General features: G+C 36.8%; 2 protein-coding genes across 12 annotated transcripts in view; one reads left to right on the top strand and one right to left on the bottom strand.

Moving 5' to 3' along the window:
* The window catches only part of castor2 (cytosolic arginine sensor for mTORC1 subunit 2), a gene marked incomplete in the record, with an annotated part of 16,654 nt that extends 15,842 nt beyond the window's left edge, over positions 1 to 812 (top strand). Inside the window, 1 exon segment of the mRNA XM_024264356.2 lies at positions 1 to 812.
* A 530-nt stretch (positions 813 to 1,342) lies between these two features.
* Positions 1,343 to 21,604, bottom strand: rcc1l (RCC1 like). 11 transcript variants are annotated; one of them, XR_002918316.2, is made up of 14 exons: positions 19,852 to 20,908; positions 15,828 to 15,994; positions 13,973 to 14,255; positions 12,755 to 12,884; positions 12,078 to 12,206; positions 11,706 to 11,772; positions 10,534 to 10,585; positions 9,598 to 9,682; positions 8,952 to 9,133; positions 7,300 to 7,387; positions 6,958 to 7,131; positions 5,073 to 5,158; positions 4,301 to 4,528; positions 1,343 to 1,484 (listed from the first exon to the last, which is right to left on the bottom strand). XR_002918316.2 is itself a non-coding variant. In XM_024264109.2 (14 exons), exons 1-14 carry the CDS (start codon positions 20,035 to 20,037, stop codon positions 4,451 to 4,453), a joined length of 1,632 nt encoding a protein of 543 aa, XP_024119877.1. In that variant the 5' UTR covers positions 20,038 to 20,908; the 3' UTR covers positions 3,933 to 4,450. The 11 variants fall into 11 exon arrangements, 10 of the variants coding, with proteins under 10 accessions (XP_024119877.1, XP_036071083.1, XP_024119906.2 ...); XM_024264109.2 differs by lacking the exon at positions 1,343 to 1,484 and having other exon boundaries at positions 3,933 to 4,528; positions 15,828 to 15,889; positions 15,965 to 15,994; XM_036215190.1 differs by lacking the exons at positions 1,343 to 1,484; positions 15,828 to 15,994 and adding an exon at positions 21,384 to 21,604 and having other exon boundaries at positions 3,933 to 4,528; positions 19,852 to 20,000.
* Between the last annotated feature and the right edge of the window lie 543 nt (positions 21,605 to 22,147).

Genomic DNA, 22,147 nt, shown 5'->3' with positions numbered 1-22,147 from the left:
TTATCTCGCTCTCCGTGGGTCTTCTCTTCTCTCAGTGCCAACATGTCTGAACGCCTTCGTGGACGTCCGACTTCAGCTGCTGCTCAGCTTCTCCTGACTGATGTTCTGGTGGAACGTGAAGGTTCTTTGTTCGAGGTTTACCGCCGTGAGCAGCCGACACCAAAACCTCATCCGGGATTCACTTCTGTGGATCATTTGACAGATAAATCTGAATTTTTTTCTAAGTTTCCGACGTGTTAAAACTGGAATCAGGTTTGGATTTTGTCGAATCTTCGAGCTAAAACTATTTCAAGGAGTTTTCCTGACTCCATCCTGAACTTCTGAACGCTCCGAACCGTATTTGGAATCTCAAATATGGTCAAAATAAACCGGATTCATGTTGTTTTCGTGTCGGGCTGCTCGCGGCGTGAAGCTGCACGGACGGCGACTCGTGAATTTACTGAGCCACTTTGACAGTAACGACAGCATAAGCTACGGTTCATGCAGGGGAAACGGCCCCCCCTCCTGCTCCAGTCTGCACTTTAACGCAGGTCCTCCGCCCCCCCACCCCACAGACAGACCTGCAGTACTGATGTTAAAACCGTGAGGGCTACTCGCTTCTAAAACCAGCTTTCTTCCTCCTCCATCCAGATTTCTTTTGTCTGACCTCCTCCTCCTCCTCCTCCTCCTCTTCCTCCTCCTCCTCCTTTACCTGCAGCTTCTCCTGACGAGCAGAAATCACGCATTGACAGTGTTAAACCCCGAGGAGGTTCTGCTGATTCAGCTTTTCTCTTGTGTGAAAAACGAATAAAGAAACTGTTTTTGGAACTTCACGTGCTTCTTTCAAGTTTTTTCATGTCCAGAATTTAACTCTGGTAACGGCACTAGTTGGTCAGGAAAAGCACAAAAGTAAACTTAATTATCAATAAAAAACATTTATGACGTGTTATTTAAACTCTCAATGGAGATCATGTGAAGTAGCACAGAGGAAGAATTCATATTTTTTATATTATTATTTTATATATATTTTTTTTTAAATCAAAAGTGAAAAACACTATATTCAATAATTCAATATTCATTGCATTAAATATTTAATATTTCTTCTCTTTGAATTCTTAGTTTTTAAATTTTGGTAACGGCGTTTAACATCTACGAACTTTGAAATCAACATTTTAGCTTCCACATGATGTGCAGTCAACATCCCTAAGACGAGTTCACATTTGGAGCTGCTCATGAAGATGCTTTTTTAAAAGGAAAATTCAAGATGGCAGCCTCTTCCTGAGGTCAAAGGTCATCAAAACTTCAGACTGAAGACGTCGGTGTTTGTGTGAAATATGGTGAAGCTATCGTGGACCTGACCCCGTTTACCTTTGAGAGGAGGAAGAAAGGCGGACGCTCCGTGAAGTCTGCAGGTACATCAGAGCGGGCCGACCTGTTGACCTGCTGGGGGGTTTAACCCTGAATGATGCCGATCAGGTTTCTCCAGGGGGGTCCAGACTGTTTAACTGAAGAAAAACAACTTAGAGTTTAAAATCAGGGGGGGTCATTTTCATAACTTTCTGTTCCCCCACAGCAGCTTCCAGAGGTTACAGAGTTTCATACAAAATATCAAACTATTTTTTTTTACTATTTTTATGAAAAAGCTTCAAATGAGAGTTTACCCCCCATAAATGAGCCCCACATGTGCAGCAACTACTTTTGCATTTAGGTTAAACTCAAACTATTGAATCACATCCTGAAGTCCAGCAGAAAACGCCCCCTGGTGGTCACATTCAAAAACACAAACGAGAGCATTGATCATTTTTGATTCTTTTGAATTCTGACAAAAATGTTCGAGGTTTACAAGAATATTTCATCATAATTCAGTTTCAGCAGGATCTCTATTCTAAGGATTTCCTACAGTAATTTTAGATTCTTTAAAATGTAAAATATTAGCTGCTGTCACACAAACAAAACTCCCAGCAGGACGTCGCTACAATGTGAGTAATGAGTTGATCCTGAATTTGCATTTATATTTACAATATTATATTTTTTAAAAACATCAACTGATATGAGCGCATTAAAAACAAAGATTCATTCCAATAAAAAGGCTGTTTTTGGTGTTTTTAACATGTTTTAGAATTATTTTTCTCACAATGGAGGACGAGTTTAAAGATATATAATCTTAAAAATGCATTTCTCAGTATTTCTTAACTCAAACTGTTGTAAATCAGAAGCTTTTGAAAACATCCAAAGTAGTTTTTACGCACAAACGACAATCGGCGAGCCACAAGCTCCGAGCTCCGCCCCTTCCTGATACATCCAACAGCAGACAGATCCATGAACGTCTTTGTTTTCCTCGTCTGAGCTGGAATCTGGATCAGACTGGACGTCTGGGTTGCTCCCATGTTGTTCGCCGTTTTCGTTGCAATGCTAATACTAAACTGAGGGACTGTAAGCTAGTGGGAGAGTGTAAACAAAGGGATGATGGGAAATGAGTGCAGGCTTACTCTGGGAAACTTCTAATGAACTCCTGTTGCTCTCCAGAAACTATTTTCTCAAAAACATGTTTTTAGATTTTGGCTAAAAAAAACATCCTAAATATTAATATCTCAGCTGTGGCTTTAAAGCGAGTGACTTTGTGGTCTCAGACAGTCATCAGTTTGGACAGACTCTACACTTTATAAGCCACAAGCTGAAAAGCATCATGGGAAACTCGCTGATGAACCAAAAGCCCACTCCCAGTGAAAACACTTGTTTACCAAAAACATTTCTGCTGCTTTTCTGATAATCAGACAAATCTGAGTGAAGGTCACAAAGTGCAAAAAAAAAACAAAAAAAAACTCACATCATCACTCACGTCTCCATGGCAACTGGAGACGTTCAAGCTCTCCTCTCAGCATCTTCAGGTGATAAATCGTTAAAGACAGAACCGGAGATTGGACTTAAGGAGAAACCACTAAAATGTTTGTCGTTTGTTAAAAATATGTCATTATTTTGATTCCAGACACAATATTAATCTGTAAAATCTTAAAAGTCAAATTTGTAGGTCTACAGAATAATCAGCTGGTAAAATTTCAAAAGGTGAACCGCAAAAAGAAAAAAGAAAAAAAGAAAATCACACTCATTTGTCCAAACTTTTAATTTGTTTATTTAAAATTAACTCTGTAGTCAGAATAATATTTATGCTTTCATTAATATAACTGTGGTGACTCATCAGAGCTACACCTGAATTTAACTAAAGTTTTTCTGCTATTTTTAAAAATAATTGTTGCAAAAAAATACGAAACAGTCCTGACTGACCTTTTAGGATACAGGAAAAAGGAAATGAATTAGATGGAATTAAAATATCCAGTTCGGTTTTCACCTTGATTTGTTTGTATGAATAAACAGATTTTGACGTCGACACTGATGATCACATAAAGTCCACTTTAAACCAACAGATCTAATGAAACGTTTTGTGATGTCAAGACGGCGTTTACTTATTTAAAGCACTTTTCTGCCTTCTTACAGTCTTTACGGTCACAGCTGCCTTATCAAATACGAACACTTAAGAAATAAATATAGACAAATACAACAATTACCAAAATATTTAAATATTTCAAGTTAAAATGACTAATATGCAGAATAATATCAGATGATTCACACCAGACTTGCTGGGGATTTTTTTCTGTAAATTTGGCAAAAGTGTCTAAAACTTATTCTGAAAATACGATTTTATACTTATAAAACTTCTTTACTGATCCTAAAAGAAATAATAAGCTCATGTAAATAAAGAGAACAGAATTTAGTAAGATTAGCCTGACGCTAATCCAAGTCAGGTTATCAGGGAAACATTTTGGAGTTTTTTTTAGAAAATAGGTTTACAGAAAATTATAGTTTTGGCTTCAAAAATGCTTTTTTAAGGTTTCCTGAAAAGTAAAAACCGTCAGAATTCTACATATGCAGAGAAATAACCAAACTATTAACCAAAAGTTTCTAATTTCACATCAAGGGTGAAAAAACAGCAATTTTTAATATTATAAATATGTTTCTTTTTTTTACATTTTCATCATACGATGCTGTAAGTTTGGTGATGGGCGGAGTCTGTACAAACGCTTTCAGAAACCGTCCAATCAGGACAAAGGAAGGAGGCGGAGCTTGTAGAGAAACTCCACAAATTCATAAAATAAAGTTGAAAACTGTTTCAAAACAAACCGAAGGGAAAACATTTCTTTGGATGTGATTATTTCCATTTTTGGTGAATTTTTAGGGGAAAAAAGGTGAAAAATCTGGAAGAATTTCTGTTTCTGCCTCCAGCGTGAAGCTCCTTCCTCCGGGGACCTCCTCCTGACTCACTCACCTCCTCTTCTCCTGTGTGAAGGCGGATCATCGTTCTGACGGCTGTAAAAGTTCGTTCCTGTTCTTTTCTTTGGCAGAAATGTTTGAACTCTCAGAAGAACAAACACTTCCAGACTCCGGCCTTTCCTCCCTTAGGAAGACTCCTCTTAGCTCACAGGATGGACTTCACCAGCGCCACCATGTGGTCAACGCCGCACGCTACATCCACCACCTGACCTGGAACGGTCACCTGAGGATCACAGAGGAGAGACTCAGCAGAAGCAGATTAGATTTGGGTGAAAAAATAGAACTTCAGCTGAGAAAGGAGGATCTCTCTGGAATGGGAGCAGCCGCTGCTGCACAGCCTGCAGAAACGCCATAGAGAATTCCACCTCAGAAAACTAAATATTTGGAGGTTTGTGGCGTTTGAGACAGAGAAGTGCTCACACATTAAGCTCGTGGACCTCAGAGAGAGGACGGTCCTGCGTCCTCCCAGCATGCAGTGCAGCCAGGATATTTGTTTTCTTTATTACGGCGCTCTGAGCGGAGCAGGAATGTGCGGCGGTGAGATCCTTTTTAAATGCTAATGCACGTCTGTGGACTTAAATTGAAAATGGTTCCAGGAGATGCGCAGGTGCAGAAACTTCTGCATGCGCTTCATCAGGACAATACCTTCAGTAATGAAACCTAAAACACGTCGGCAGGATGGATGACTAACGCCGTGATACCGGCAGGAGAAAGATGAAGACGGATGACACGCATCAGCGGCGTGGAGACGGTGAACAGGCTCTTACTCGCCACGGGAAGAACTGGTCGTCTTTCTTCCCGATGCCCAAACATCCTCGGATGTTCTTCCCCCAAACGAAGAGCTCGCCTCCTTCTGGAGGGAAAACAGGAAGAGGGAAACTTCAGGAACGGATTCCTGAACTGAAATATTTCACATTTATTATCGGACTGTGACGGTAAAATGATGAAACCACAACAATCAGTCTTTACTGTCAGGAAATCCAAACAATTATTTTTATTTTAACAGATTTCAACATTTCTTTGCAGGAAAACTGTTACTTTATAATGTTTACAATAAAAGCTCCTCTTTGGTCCCTTAGTGTCACCCAAAATGTAAAAAGATTTTTATAACTAAACAAAACTAGTTTAAAATAAATCTATTATTATTTTAAATGCATCAAAAATTGTAAAATAAAATTTGTAAAATCTAAAGAGATTAATTTAGCATTTTGGCAGAGAAAACAAACCCTCATTTTTAATTAAAAAAAACATGTTCGTAATGAAGTTAAATTAGGGACACACAAAAAAAGGAATATTACAAGATTAAAAGTCGTAAATTCAAGACTTTAAAACTAGTAAATTTACGATTTTTTATTGTTATCTTTTTGTATTTTGTCTTGTAAATCTACAACTTTTTTCTAGTTAATTTTTGCCTTTTTTTCTTCAAAACGTATTAAGATTGTTGTACATTTGGGAGTTTTTAAAGTAAATTTAGGACTTTTTTTCCATACATTTTTTAAATTGTTTTTTTGTACATTTACAACTTTTCTTTCTAGAAAATTTTTCACTTTTTCTTGTAAATTTATAATTTTATTCCTGAAAATTTTGGACTTTTTCTTTTCATAAGTTTCTAACTTTTTTTTTTTAAAACATACATTTACAAGAAAAAAGTCATATATATATAATTATGATTTTTTAAGTCAAAGATTATATAAATATGACTTTTTAAGTCCTAGGTTAAATGTATGACTTTTTTTGTAATTTCTTTTACTTTTTTTCTCGAATATTTATTATTTTTTTTCTAGTAAATTTCCGATTTTTTTATCGTATATTTTAGACTTTTTCTAGTAAATTTTTACCATTTTTTTTCCTTGTAAATTTATGACTATTTTCAAGTAAAACTATCACTTTTTTCACAAATTTTTTACTTTTTCTCATAAATTACAACTTTTTTTCTACTTAATTTGTGACTTTGCTTCATTTATTTATATATAATTTATTTGTATATAATTTATAACTTAATTCCAGTAGATTTTGGCTTAAATGTACGACTTTAAAACACGTAAATTTACCAAAAAAAGTCATAAACTTAGCCTTTGACTTTATAAGTCATCAATATACAACTTTATTCTTATAATTTAACAGAAACAACTTTAAATCTCGTAAATTTATGAGATGTAAAGTTTTCTTTTTTTTATTTGTAAACTGGCCCTAATAGTCATAAAACTGGAATAAAGTCAAAATTCACAATAAATAAATGTTAATAAAGAACTTGGGCTGAGCTTTAGCTGCAAACATTCAGCCGACTGTGGGAGGGGCCGAGTTTGCAGCAGACACCTCTGATTGTTCAGAAGGCTAAAATTAAGACCCACTTCCCATTGAAGTCTCCACAGTTCTCCAAAACTCCTTGTTTATCATGAGTTAGTTTCCAAAAATAACCCGATAGGTGAAATCGGTGAAGTCAGCCTTGTTTTTACATCACAGATGTTTGAAGGCTGTAAAACTCACTTTATTCTCTTTTCTGAGACACTTTTCTCTCTCGTTTAAACTTCAGACCTTCATAGAAGTCCAGTTTTATAGGATCAAAACAAACATCTGCTGATGATGAAGGATTTATGTTAACTCGGCAGACTGAGATTAACCGGTTTTCTCATTCCGAGCTCAGAAACGTACCTGTGACTGCAGCAAAGTGGCTCAGGCCACACCTGATCTTGGAGACCGGCGCCGAGGGGCTGAACTCCGAGCGTCCGAACAGCGTGGGCGGGATCAACTCTGGAGTGGAAGACTCCGACAGATTTGGACCTTTACCCAGAATGCCATAGCCCCAAACAAACACCTCCCCTTTTTCTAGAAGAAGAAAAACATTCAAATATTGATGATTATTATCAGCTACAGACACAGCAACAAATGTGTCTGATGATCAATGAGGTCATGTGACTTTATCAGACCTAAACCCAAACATCAATCCTCAGATCAGTCTAAAGAGCAGTAATGGACGTTTCTGTCTGCACTGACCGTTGAGAACAGCCACCTGTGTTCCTCCACATGCAGCCTGCAGCACCGTCCCACAGCCCGTCAGAGGAAGACGTCGAGGAGAGTTCATCTGAACACAAACATGTCAGAATCAAACTCATCCTGCGTGTCCTTTTTGCCTATGGGTCACAGCTGCTGGAATATTATAAACTTTCAATTTTGGACAAAATGAATCTATTCTTAAATGATCATTCGTCTGAGTCGGGGTCTCCCTGTGTGACCCCCCAGCATGGATTAAGTATAGGAAGAACACCCGAGTAAAATCCTGCCAACCAGTGAAGGCTTCACTGTGACTCACTGTGGCGACCTCGATGGGATAAGCCAATAGGAGCCCAATAACATTTATTAAGGAAAAAAGACACCTATAGTCTTGTCTAAAACATTAACCAAAAACTTCTGAGACAAAAGCTAGAATTACTTTAAAAATCTGTAAAACATTCCATGAGTGTTTGCACAAAAACTGAGATTGTGGATTTAAACATTTGGGTCACAAGGAAGACTAAAAAAATCATTTTGTGAGAGGAATTTGTGTAAATTTAGTTCAACTGAATGAGACCTGACCTGCTTGAGGGAAGAAGCCCCCTAGTGGTCATCTAGGAAACTGATTCTAAACGAGTCACAGTTTGGAAGTTAACCTACGGTGGCCGTGAAGTCCAAATCACATCAACAAATCCAGCAACAGTTAAAAAAGCAAAAAAAATATTTAAAAAAAACTGTATTACATTTCAGAAAACAAAACAGAAATAAAATCCAGACATCAAAACACTAATTGGATAATAATATGTTTTCATGTCAAATAACTCATTTGATGGACAAATGTCATCATCCAATCAGTGATCTCCCTTAAAGATCTATCCTTTCCGGTTTCTTGTTGTGTTTCGTTTTTCCAACATTTGGTTTGGATCTGTAAATTACTTCTTGTTTTTTCACGTTTTGGCTCCAGGAATTTTTTTGTTTTCTAAAATTTTAGTTTTTTTTATGTTTGCTGTGCATTTTTAATCGTGATCTTTAACATGTTTTTGCATCGAGTGATTTGTTGATGTGATTTGAACTTCAGGACCACCGTAGGAAACGGTGAACTACTGGGGCCAAGAAAAACAAAACAAAAAGGGAACGACAAACAAAAAAAGAAACTGCAAAAATAAAAAAATGTCGGCAAACAAAAAAGTGATCTCAGCAAAATAAAAAAGTAACTGTGAAAAAAAGAAGAAAGCTACAACAGAAGTCGTTAGGGGATTGTTTTTGCCGATGAAAACACCGGACACAAACAAACTTTATTATTTTTGCTGAGATCACTTTTTTATTTGCAATTTTTATTTTTTTTTTTGCACAGTTTCTGCTTTTTTTTGCTGTTACTTTTGTAGTAACCTGTTTAACCGGATAACATAAAAACAGTAAAATATTTACCAGGTGATCAACCACTAAAGCAAAAACGGTTTCAAACTAATAGTTGTCAAATTTTAAGGTCAGTGAGGTTTTGGTTTGAATATTTATCTCGTTTTTTTTTTCTCCCTAAATGAATATTTTTTTAAATTGGATCAACTGTAAATGCTTGATCCTCTAACTCTCTCAGTTCCTTTCTTCCCAAACACCTGGAGGAGGAGGACGGCTCAGAGCCGGCCGGTCGGACTCGCCTGTGTGGACTCGGTGATGGAGGACAGCTGACGGTACTCCGAGTTCCCCCACCCGAACAGCTGACCGTCTCTGCTGACCGCCAGGCTGCAGTCTCCATAGGTGCTGACCTGCTGCACCTCCACCCCCGACAGGTCGCCCCCCACCTCCACCGGGGCGGCGCTGACGTCGTGGTGGCCCAGACCTGAAGACGATGTCAGGAGGTGGTTAGTGCTCATCCATAAAAACACCAAAGTTTCATCAACGATGTTTAATTTTTGATTATTTTTTCCTTCCAGGAGCTAAACATCAAACTGAACAAAGACGAACGCCCATCCTAAACCCGAAGGAGTCTGAAGCATCACGGCTGACATTTCAGATGATTAAACTCAAAGTTTAGACGCTCTGAGAGGAAAACAAAACCTCCTGAACCCAAATGAACTTCAGCAAACAGATAAAACTACACGGCACTTTTTCACCACTTTACTGTCGACAGATTCCTGTAGAAAGAGGAGGAAAAACTGAAAGAGTGTTTATGAGGAAAAGAAACCAAACACGTCAATAATAAAGAAAGGGAAAAAGGAGGGAGTTCCTTTGTGGTTCTGAAATGTTTGTAGTGTCATTTGTGCGTCTCACAGTTGTGTGTTTGTCTTCCTGATGCACACCAACCTGTCTGGCCGTCGGCGCCCCACCCACAGGCGAACACCTTTCCTGATTCTGTGAGGAACAGACTGTGGTCCTGTCCACACGAGACCTGGAAACGAGGAACACGTCGGATCCCAAACGAGCAGGAAAACAATCCTTCATGTAAGTAAAAGTCAGAGGTTTGAAAGGCTCTGGAGACACACGCTGCTCTGTTACTCCTCCACTGGGGCTTTGAGGACAAATGCTGACGTTTGGATACTTCTGGTCATCTGTTTTTAACATATCAGAAAACTGATCACAATAAAAGTAAAAGTTTTCATCTACTGGTGTTAGGATAAGCAAAGTTATTAATGTTTATAGCTGTATTTTGATGGATAGATTTAAAACAAACTCTTGGATTTAACACCAATGTTAGCATGTTAATATTTGTCAGTAAAGACAGAAAAATTCATAATGATAGAAAAAAGTCATGTTTGATCTGGTTATCCAGCATTTTTAATTCAAGTAAATCTGGAGGATCTGATTTGACTCCAGGTGTATTTTATTTTGAAATGAACTTGTAAGGAACTGCCAAAGTAAAAAAAAAGTTTTTAAATTAATTATTGTAAACATTTAAAAGCTATATTTTATAAGACTAATATGGAGCCCCTAAAGGAACACTGAAGTACAAACAATTATATTTTTTCTGGTTACTATCTGGTGCTCACCAGATAGTAACTGATGTGTACCAGATAGTAAACAGATTTTTTTAATCTTACATCTATATCCTTTTAGGGGCTCCATAGAAAAATAAAGTTTATTTCTGTAAACGGAGAGTCGGGACTTGGTGACTCTCGCTGGGTTTTTGGTCTGCAAGAAACTGGATCAAATGGTTCTTTTAGAGTGAAAGCTTGCAGACCTCTGATCTAAATAAATCTACTTCATACAGAAGAAGTGATGTTTTTGTCAGGTGTCACTCACCTGGACGACTCTGTCGCTGAAGCCTTCGATCCTGTGGATGACGTGGCTGTCGCTGATGAAACAAAACACAAACTGCTGCTCAAGTCCCACTCTGATCATCGTTTCATTTATTTTCAAAGCGTTCTCAGTGGTCTTTTAATTAGGATTATGCCGTTTTAAGCTAAAATAAAAAATCCAGAGGGATTATTTGTTGCTTTTATCTCTTTTAAATTCTGCCCGTTGGCTCCTGTTGTCGTTCTGGATTTTCTTATCAAAACAATTTTCTGCAAACGCCTCATGCTCGTTTAGATTAAAGTTTTAATCATTTTAAGATGTTTTCTTACTGATAAAACATCAAATCGTTACAGTAAATCATAAACAGGAGGATTCCAGTGAGCGCTGCTGCTCTTATCACTGAACTATTTTACTGATAAAAACCAAACCTGCAGCTTCACTGAAACAAAAATAAAATGTTTTTAATCACAAATCTGCTTCAATAAGAGATCACTGAAACCTAACAGCAAAAGCCTGTTTTATTTTGAAAGGTTATAGTGGATTTACTAAAAACATGCTCATGTAACTCAGAAAAAAAACCCAAATGTTAACGTTATTATCTTTATTTTATTATTTTTTTCAAACACAAAATAAACAGATTTTAAAGGATCCCCTTGATGTAAAGTTAATGTGTTTGTTAAAGTTTTCATAGTTTGACGAATAATTTTGAGTTTTCAATAGGAGGCAAATACTTGAAGTTTAAACTTCTTTTGCTCTATTTACTACTTTTATTTAAACTGAACATTAACATAAAAATAAATAAATAAACTGAACATTTACCTGTTAGAATTGCTTTTATTGAGTAAAATAAACAGTTCAAATCTGTTTTATTCATTATCATGCCCTAGATATTTTAGAAATTATCTTTCATTTTAATCAGGTGAAAATTAAAGTTTTTAAATCACAAAACATAAATAAATTATCTTGAATCATGTGTGAATGAACAATATGATAATACAGAAACTGGAACAGAGAAATAAAATATTTTCCAGAAAGCACTTTTTTAATTTTTACTGGTTACTTTTTAAAAATGAATCTGTTATAAAAGTCAGAAAAAAGCAACAATAAAAGAAAAAGTTGGATTTAAATCAGAGAAAAATCCTATATTTGATCAGAAACTGATTTACTAAGAGGCGCACCTGTACACTTCATCTGGAACTATCCGCCTCCCACACTGGCCGTACGCGTTGTTGCCTAAACTGAAAACTAACAGACGAGAAACAAAAAAAAGACAGTTACTCAAATGAAAAAAGGCAAAAAATTCACTTTAATTTTGAGGCATCTTTCAATTAAAATAAATCAAATTAGAATTTGAATTTTTGTCAGAAGAACGTCTGAAGGAACGACTAAGAACCAAAATATTTTTGTGATGAGTTACTTAATTTAGCAGCAGACTGTGAGACATGAAGCTTGTTTTTTAAAATCATAAAAGAACATTTTCTTTGGTTTCATTCGTCACAGAGGAACTTTTACTTCCCACCGTCTAGAAAGGACAGGTCTCCACGTCTCACCTCCTTCTCTGTCGGTGAGGATCAGGGAGTGGGCGCGGCCGCATGCCACCTGGACCACCCGGGTCTGCAGAGGCTCTTTGAGCGGCAGCGCCACCAGAGACGGCTCCAGAACGTAATGGTAGCTGTGATCTGCAGAGAGGAAGCAGCGCTCAGACCGCCGCTAGATCCAAAAGAGACGAGGATTCTTTCTGCTTCTCACGGTTCATGAATTTACTACAGGTCCATAAACTAAAAACAAGTTCAGTCAATCATTTACAATAAAACCCTGACTACACAGGAACATTTTTAATGGAAATGCATAACATTTGCTTTTATTAAATGTCTTTAGAAACATCAGCTGTGAAGAATTCAGGCTGTAAATGTCAAAAATGATAGTTAGTGTATTTAATATAGTGCTCTAGAAATTTCCCAGAAGTCTCTGCGAAAAAACCAGTGTGCATCGATGCCCACTGGACTGCCGATTATAGACCACAATGCATTGCATTTGAACAAGTTTTCATGAGAAAAAATGTATTTTAATTTATTTCCTACAAACCATCCAAATTTTAACAATCAGTAAGCTGCGGATTAAAAAATAATCTTGATGAAAAGTTCATTTTTACTATGTTTTTACTTTGGAAAATTGGTGACATCATATGAGATGTTAGAATAAGAGGGTCAGTAAGAAGGTTTCTCACTGCGGCTGCGCTGCGTCCGCTGGAAGCCCAGCTGAGAGTCCTTGTTCAGACCCATGCCCCACACTTTGGACACGTCTTTGGTGGAGGACGCCAGGAGAGTGAAGCCGTAACCACAAGCAGCAGACGAGATCTACGACAGAGACAGCGACCTTCAACTCCACCTTCAGACACATTCTAATTCTCATTAACAATTAGGTCCAGAACATCAGCTTCACTCAGCTGTGACTGATTACTGGAACCCACACAGACAGTTGAACTGGATAAAAATACTTCACCACCTTTAACCGAGGATGGAAACGTTGACGGTTCACTAAACCACAGAATTATAATTATATACAGAACAGGGATTTTTACATTTGGTCCATCTAGTAATTAGAGATTAATTCTCCATATTTAGATAAGAAACAATCTCAAATATTTAAGCTAGAACACAGAAATATGATCATATTCATGAGAAAAATGACAAAACAACATGTCGAAAAACACTATTTTTATCTGAATGGGTCTGTAAGGACAATTGCAGCCAATCAGAATCGAGCATTTACCCAGACGTGGTATAACTAGGGTTATAAGAATCTGTTACTTGTTTTAAATCCTTGCACAGCTATGAAAGGATTTAAAAACATCTATAACAAATGTTTAAAAACATCTAAAAAGGATCACATCTGTGTATTCCTATGAACTGCTGACGTCTTACGTTCCCTCTCACTCCCTCAGGTCAGCTGATCACCAAAACAAAGTGCTAGCGTAAAGAGGGGCATGCTTTTACTGCAGTACCTCCATAACTTTGCAAAGATTTTCCACTTCATATCCGAGTCTTCCTCACTACCTGTTTTCAAGTCTTCTTCATAAAAAAGGCACTTTTTTAACTTGGATTTTACACACAGATGTATTTAACTGCATCATAAATTATTCTATTTTACTGAATGTGAAGTGTTGAAACCATTCTTAATAGATTATTGCTTATATATTGATTCTACAGACAATTTAAGTGCTCTATAGATAAAGTTGGTATGGATAAAATTATACTTAAGAACTTTCTTTTAGCTATAATATCTCCTCAGTGCAGGAAATTACACCAAACGATAAATTGAACAGTAAATTTCAAAATACTTACAAATAAATGACTATAAACTTAATAAATTAGCTTTTTTTTATTGTTTTCAGTTCTGATAACTCCATGAAGTGACTTCTTCCAAGACCTTAAAGACGCTCTACCTTCTCTGCCGTCTCCAGCCGGTACGGCGTCAGCTGATACTTGCGGGGTTTCTTCCTGCCGCTGTCCGGCACCACAAAGCTGGGGATCCCAAGAGCCCCGGTGAAGCTGAAGCCCCACACAAACACTTTGTGTGTCGGGCTCCTGTGCTGACCGACGTACTGGAACACAGGACCGCTGCTGCTCTCCTGGGCTCTGGAGGAGCTGTGCTGCGTGGCATACCCAAACACCTGGAGGCCAGGACTCCTGTGCCGAGAGAACAGTCGCACCGTAGAAAGAGCCATCCTGTAGAGATACAGCATAATACGAACATTTTATTGTGAAATCAAGTCTCATTTATGACACAAAAAAGTAGGAATTGTTTAAATCAAAATACTGTTTAATCTTTCATGTTCCCTTCAATGAACTGAAGAAAAATAAGAAAAATCAAATATCAAATATTGTTTTTTTTATAACATCTATATCCAGTAACTTTTAAAAAATAAACATGTAAGATGACATGCACTAATTTAAAGAGATCTGAATGAATATATAAAATCTAACAGGCACATTTAAGATATTTTTAAAGTACTGTTGATGTAATATTAAGATGGATTAATTTTAAAAATAAAAAAATATTAACAAATAACCCTTTTCCCATTTGTTAAAGTGACTTTTTGTTATTTCACTGACCCCGAATTATAAGAAACATTTGTATTCACTTAAATTTGCTTTTTCTAATTGTTTCAAAAAAAATATTCACGAAAATATTCAAATATTACTTAAAATGGAAGGAAAACACAACGAGTTCAACCACGTTTTTGTTCGTACCTTCACTTTTTACTGAACCAAGTTTTTCTCGCGTCGGTACCGGTCAGACAAAACGAAGAAAATCTCCCCATCAGCTGCTTTAATTCAGATTAAACATTAAAAATGTGTTTAAATGTCATTTTTAGCCCTCCATCTCTCAATGAACACGAGAAGTAGAAAAGATGAACTTCCGGGTCAATTGGGCTCAGCCCGGATATTCCATTGGGTGTAGCAACACCGCCCCCTGCTGCTCTGGAGGTATATAGCATAACATCATCATGGATATCAGGAAGGTAGTTAGAAGGGGAAAATAAATAAATAAATAAATAAATACTTTGAGTCCGGTTTGGAACCAAAGACAATGTTTTATCAACTTTAAATCAAAAAAGAACTACAGCTGGTCCAATTAAAAAAAACAAGTTATAAATAATGTGTTGATTGAAATTGACTCTTCAATATGTTTCCATTATTTTTGAGCTGTTATTTACAATTTAAATATTCAACATTTCTAAATCTTGTCCGTGATTGTTTACTAATTTTTATGCGACACCTCACTTTCAAATGTCTACTTTCTTTGGAGCAAAAAAACAAACAAAAAGAAATTGGACAAACACACACGCACTGAAAACAAGCAGGTTCACATATTTTTTATTCCAAATCCAATAAATTAAAAAAAAAATTAGACTCGACAGTGGGAAGGCACCTGTCATATTAACACCTTTTTAAATTCATTTAAATATTTTCATTTATTTTTTGTTTACTCTGTGTTTGTTGTTACTGTCATGTTTTCTGTTTTCTAACTGCTTTAAGTTAATTTTGCTTAGGAGACTAATTAAGTTATTTTAGCTGTAGATACCTCAAAAAATACAAAAATGCTTGAAAAACAGGCAGAAATGCTTTAGACCAAAAATAAAAACAAAAACTTTACAGAAACAAAAAGGCATGTTAAAACAGCAGAGTTTCTAATCATCTAACTTTAAATAAACAAACCACAAATAAGTCGAAATAGCTACAACAATAAAAATGAAAACAAAGGCTAGAAGAGAAGATGGAATATTGAACATGAACCAGAAAGGAAGGCTTGATTGTTCCATAATCTGCTCTGGTGTAGGATTAGAGCTGAAATAATGCTGCAGAGCTGTCAGGTGAGCATCTGACCTTCGCTGAATGAAGCACCGCCCGCGTCGTCTGTGCAAAGCTCTCACCTGTTGGCAGAATAACAGACGGACGAAGGACTGATGACAACACAAACGGCATCAAAACAAATTATCATCTTTGTATGACTCATTTTAGTGAGTTAATCTGAAGAAAAAAATGTCAGAAAAAGGCTAAAATTTAGCTTTTTGCTAACAGATCACAGTGAACATCAATTATCAGGCAAGATCTGTCAAAAAGCCTGATCTGCTCATGACATCACAGATTCTATACGCTGCATTTCTACCTACAGGCAGCAAAACAGCGTTTCAAAACTATTTGACTAAAACATTTTAGGTATTAGAGTAATTGTATGAGGGAAACTATAAAGAAGAATCAACATCAAAAAGTACAATTTTTTGAACTGCTTTTTAATGAGTTGATAATGTGAGAAGAACTTAAAATGAGTTTTTTTTAGTTTGTCTGAACCTTGAGCTGCTTTGTAGTACGGAGCCCCAAAAGGTTCATAACTGAATAAATAAATACGACCTCATACAATCAGACGTTTAACCAACAAATATCTCATTAAGATACTAAATAGATCATGAAATTGTGGGAAAAAAACTTCTTTTTATAAAAATATTATTTTTATCATCATGTTGAGAACTACTATAATTGTATTGCTTTTTACAGAAACTCGTATAATAATTAAAATTTTGATCATTCAAAAGGATCAGAAAGGTTTAAATTATTTTAAAAAAATGTTAAAAAATTATATATATATATTATGGAGCAATTCCTTCATAAATGGATACTTTAATAGAATGAATTTACAAGATTCAGATATTGTAAAAAACATCCAATTCTCCTCCCACTGCATGTATATCTTCTTCTAAACTAAGAAGATGGAAACAAGTAAAAAGCTGTAATCCTCCCCAGTCCGTCAGTCGGATTGTAAAAACGTGGATTCTGAATTGGTGAAGACGTAGTGGATGACGTTTTGAGAAGAGCTTGGACAGTCTGCACAGTGTCCAGTCACAGTGACCTCCTACATGATTAATCACCACCTAAACACTCTTCATATCTTCATCTTCTTGTCAGAAATGATATAAAGGAAGAAGATGCTCCTTTAGACCTTTCTGATTAGATTTGGTCAGGAAAACAGGATTTTATCACAACATAAGAGCATTCCGTGTGATGCTGCTCGTCATCTTTTCCTATGTAAGCTGGAGCAAACACAGAATCGGGGTTTCTTCTGATGATTGTGGTTGAGATGCTGAACAAACTTCTGTTTTATTCTGGAGTTAACCAACCCTTTTTACAGACAGCAGACTCCAGCTTCATCTGTGTTTGACTACATTTTTCTTCAACATAACCGAGTCCCTGGAGGGGCCGATGCGGCGACTGTTCTTGATCTGCAGATGGAAAAAGGCTGCAGCACAAAAGATTACGAGGTAAAAAATCTTTCTATGCAAGCATCTGCAGCTTTGGATCCATGAATTTAAGTATAACATAATTACAGAATAGGAAAGTTGCATGAAGTGGGATAAAGCTAGTGTGTTTTGCTGAAAGTGGTCGCTGAAGATGCTGAAGCTTTTTGCTAAAAATTGTGACACCATTTCCTTTAATTTCTGCAGGGATTTGTTGAAAATGTGAAAGCTATTTGCAAAATGTTAAATTTGCAAAAAGGCTGGAAATGTTGTGAAAGATCTATGAAAGAGTCCTGAAGTGGACCAAAGTTTCTGAAAATTTGTAGTAACATTGCTTAAAAATAAAAAAAATAAGACATGACAATTTTGCAAGAACATGTAGTGTGTTGCTTAAATATGAGCTAAACACCAAATTAGCCCAGAAAGTCCAAAGTTGATGCCAAAACGTTAGCATGTTGCTAAAATATTATCTAAACTGTAAATCAGCATAAACAAACCTCAGTTGAGGCCAAATTAGCCAAAAAGCTAAATACTAGCTTAAAAAAAACTAGATAAATAGCTTAAAATTCCTAAAAAAGCTAAATTTGTCAAAACATTAGCATGTAGCTAAAATAGAAGCTTAAAATTTGTCTAAAAACCCCAGTAAGTAGCAAATTAGCCAAAAACGTTAGCATGCTGCAAAAATATTAGCTTAGCTCTAATTTTTTAGAAAATTACTATAAAATAAACAAATTTTGCCCATGAATATATTTAAAGTCTTGTTGTTAATCTACTTAAAATGTTGACATTTCCTATGAGGCATATTTAGCTCAATATTTCAAAAAACATAAAGTTTATGAATACCAAACATCCAAGCAGTCATGTCCCACGTTTACTGGATGTAGTTGATGCTGCTGCTTATGTCAAGGAGTAGCCAATCACAAGTGTCTCCGCCTCATCTGGTTAGATTAACACTCATTCTGCTGACAAACTCTATGAAATAAGTCGTTCTCAAATGAGAGTTTCTGGAAAAGCCATAAAATATAAGCCCCATTTACATTTGATATGCAAGTTTTTAAAAATTCCATGATCTTTTTTTTAATATTTGAGATATTTGTTGTTTGTTTGGATGTAAAAGGTCATCTGTCTGTATTTAAACATTTTCGGGCTCCGTGTGGTATCACCCCTCCGGTCTAAAAGGATGTATCTGCAGGGAAGTAGACTGTAATCCTTTAAGAGGATCAAGTGTGAGATCCAGAGGGAGGGATTCGGGATCCACCGGCCGTCGGCGGCAGCCTGCACCGGACATTTCTGTCTACTGGGCAAAGGGAATGTGCGTTTGGGTGAAGCGCGCCTGGTTGTTCTCGTGCCTTTGCTGCATGTCAGACGGGCTGCAGGGTGGAGCTGCGTGAAGGAGATGGAGTGATTTTTACACACGTGGTATGAGCTGGAGGAGGAGGAGATAAAGTAAGTCACAGTGTGGAAGCTTGGGCTGTTGTCATGGCAACTTTTAGATTTGAAGACATTTGTAAAAAGGGTGGAGCTAAAAGGAAAATTTCCTCTGCATTATTATTATTATTATTGAGGATTCCTCACAGCTGCTTTTTGGAATGTGTTTTTATTACAACCTCAGAGGTGGGTTAGCAGAGCGGGGGGGTCAATCTCAGTCGCACGAGGGGCTAAAATCCAAAACACACCTGAGGTCGAACAGGATAAACTGAACACTCTAAAACGACATTTTTAAAACTTTGAAACCGAAACTCTTTAGCATAATTATGAACTAGATATATAGATTACCTGTGATAATGTTAGTGTGAATGCTGGAAGCTGAATTTGGCCGCTGAAGATGCTGAAATTGATAACTGAAAACACTGAGACTGACAGCCAGCTAAAATATTAGCTAAATGGCAAATTAGTAAAAAAAAATTAGGTTAGCCAAAATAGCTAGCAATGTAGCTAAAAAAATAGCTAAACTTTAAAATATCCTAGAAACGGAAAAACCCTAAATTAGTCAAAACAGCTAGCATGTAGCTATTAGCTAAACTCCAAAATAGCCCCCAAAAAATCTCAGTAAATGCTGAAATAGTCCAAAAGGCTAAAAGAATGACAAATACCATGTAGCAGAAAAATAACTAAATTTCTGAATATACAAAAAACTGAAAAAAGTCTAAATTAGCCAAAACAGCTAACATGTAAATATTAGCCAAACTCCAAAACAGCCTAAAAGAACTTAAAAAGAAAAATTTTAATTAGCCAAAACAGCTAGCATGTAGCTGCAAAATTAGCTAAACTCCAAAATAATAATAATAAAAAAAATCTCAGTAAATGCAAAAATAGTACAAAATGCTAACAGAATGACATTTTTTAAAACTCTAAAACCATCATTTTTAACATAATTATGAATAATACAAAGGCAGGACTTTGACACGCGCTCTAGACAAACTCTAGCTTGTGAGTTCAAGTGGTCACGAGCGTTTCTTCCTCCCATGCAGACGGCCATGACAGTTCTGGAGGTGATCTGCAGCCTGATTGGCTGGTTGTGTCTCTACCTGTTGTTCTGCTGGGCGTTCTCTAAGCGAGGACCTGAGTGGAACTGCCGCCTGGTCACCTTCACCCACGGCGTCCTCATAGTGCTGCTGACGGCGTACGTGGTCTTCGTTGATGGACCCTGGCCCTTCACGCACGCCGGTAACAGATCCTAGTTCAATCAAAGTCAAATGTAGAAATGTAAACATGTGGTTTAAATTACTGTGTCCTCCTCACTACAAGAGACAAACAATTTAGTGTTTTTAAATCCATCAAGAACTACAATTCCCAAAGCTCCACCCCTTCGTATTCGGTATTATTGAAAAGCCTCAAAAGTCCTCTGAAGAAACCAAAAGGAGTTGATTCAGTGGTTGGTTGAGATTCAGGTTCAGAAATGTCGTCTCCAGAGGATAAACCTGCATCCTGGAGGTCATGTGGCGGCTTCTGTCCTCTCTGAAGGTCAAATTAGATCAATGACTGGATTGCTGCTCAGTCGTCTGAGATAATTAGCACAAGAATTCAGGATTTGTCAAATGAAGCAACTCACTAATAAAGCTGGTTTCTGCTGTAAGCGTCACTCCCTTAAACACTAAATCCAAAGTGCTGTTGCAGCCACGTTCCAGATGGTTTCTACTGTCTGCTTTTTGCCACTTTCCAGAAAAAAATAATTAAAATCACATTTTTTGTCCCTATTTTTTTTTTTTTATGTCACCATCACTGCCAACGTCTCCATCCAGGAGCGTCAACAACCTGTAGACCAGGCGTTCTCCAACTTATTGTAGTGGAGGTCCAGATTAAGAACTCCCCCTTAGACTGGGGGCCAATGTTGGTGTAAATAAAATAGATAAACGGAAAAATGTTGTTTTTAACAACTTTAATGACCAAGTGTCATTTGTACAGTTAACACAGTCAGACTGGAAACATTTCTTTAACTGCGAAAAATCATCAATTTTGGTCAACAACAGACCTGTGTGACATCTATGTGAGCTACTTTCAGCATTTTACAAGGACTTTCTTAATCAGGTGTTGTGTCAAGTTACGTTAGCCCTGCCAGAATGTATTTCCCCGCTCTCGGGCATTGTTGATTATCATGTTTTGTCCCAAAAGGTGTTTTAACAAAGGATGATTACAATAGACTTTATTCTGTTGGGGAGTTTATTTTCATATTTGAATATTCTTTTCACATATTCTACATTTAACAACAACTGTGTTAAAAAAATAACTTTGTTTGGCTAATTTAGGATAAGAAATGCGATTTATGAAAGTGACTTTCTTATGGAAGCATGTAACCATGAACAACTAATAAATAGTTGTTGCTTCTACAGCACATATTTGGGGCAACACATTCTGGCAGGTTGGATCAGCAGAATCCGTGCCCCTCTCGTAAGTATGTGTGTGGGGGATTAATATGACAATAAACTCCCCAAATCCCCAGAATAAGGTATATTGTAATCACCCACCTTCTTTTAACGCTGTTTGGGACAAAATATGAGCGCTGCAAAACAAATCAATGATGCCTGAGAGCGGGGAAACAAATCCTGGCGGGGTAACGTACCTTAGCACAACACCTGTTCATTTCCAAAGCCACAATTCATCTAACTTCTGTCACAGCTACACTGGATTTAGCCATTTTTGTAAACATAATCTGCTCTACACCGTAGCCTCGTTGTTGTCCACTTATCTTAAAGCGCCTTTTCTTCTCGCCAACACATTTTTTCGTCAGAGGAACCTGTTCCGAATCCCGCTCATCCTCCCGCTCTATCTACTGTTGCCACGGTCCTCCTTCCTTTCTCTGCAGAGGCAGTGACAGAGATAATGTTGTCTGCCCTCTAGTGGTTAAAGTAATACACTGCACCATTGACACCTGAGTGTAATTACATTTTTGCTCCTGCAGATGTCGCCAGAAACCTCAAAACAAAAAATATTTTCCCAATTTACAGCTGGTTTAATAATGATCAATTATGATTTATTGAGGGCAACAAAAATTCGATGGATGGATGGATTTTTTTTTGTAAATTGTTAATATTGTTGACAATTTCTATTTATTATCAGTAAATTTTATTCTTTAAAGTCCTTTTCTGATCATCTTTTTATCTACTTTCAAAGTGTTCCTAGTGTTTTATTATTATTCTTATTATTATGTTGTTTTTAGCCAAAATCCAATGAACAATGTCATGTTCTAGAACAGAGTTTCTGCAGAGCGACAGTAGTTCATTAAAAAAATCACTATGAGTTGTTAGCTGGAAGTAAGCCTCTGCTTATATCCCATCATCCTTTTGTTTACACGCTCTCCCTCTAGCTTACAGCCCTTCAAGACCC

Source organism: Oryzias melastigma, linkage group LG14 (genome assembly GCF_002922805.2).
Source record: "Oryzias melastigma strain HK-1 linkage group LG14, ASM292280v2, whole genome shotgun sequence".
NCBI classification, from domain to species: Eukaryota; Metazoa; Chordata; class Actinopteri; order Beloniformes; family Adrianichthyidae; genus Oryzias; species Oryzias melastigma.
This window is presented reverse-complemented; position numbering and strand designations above follow the sequence as displayed.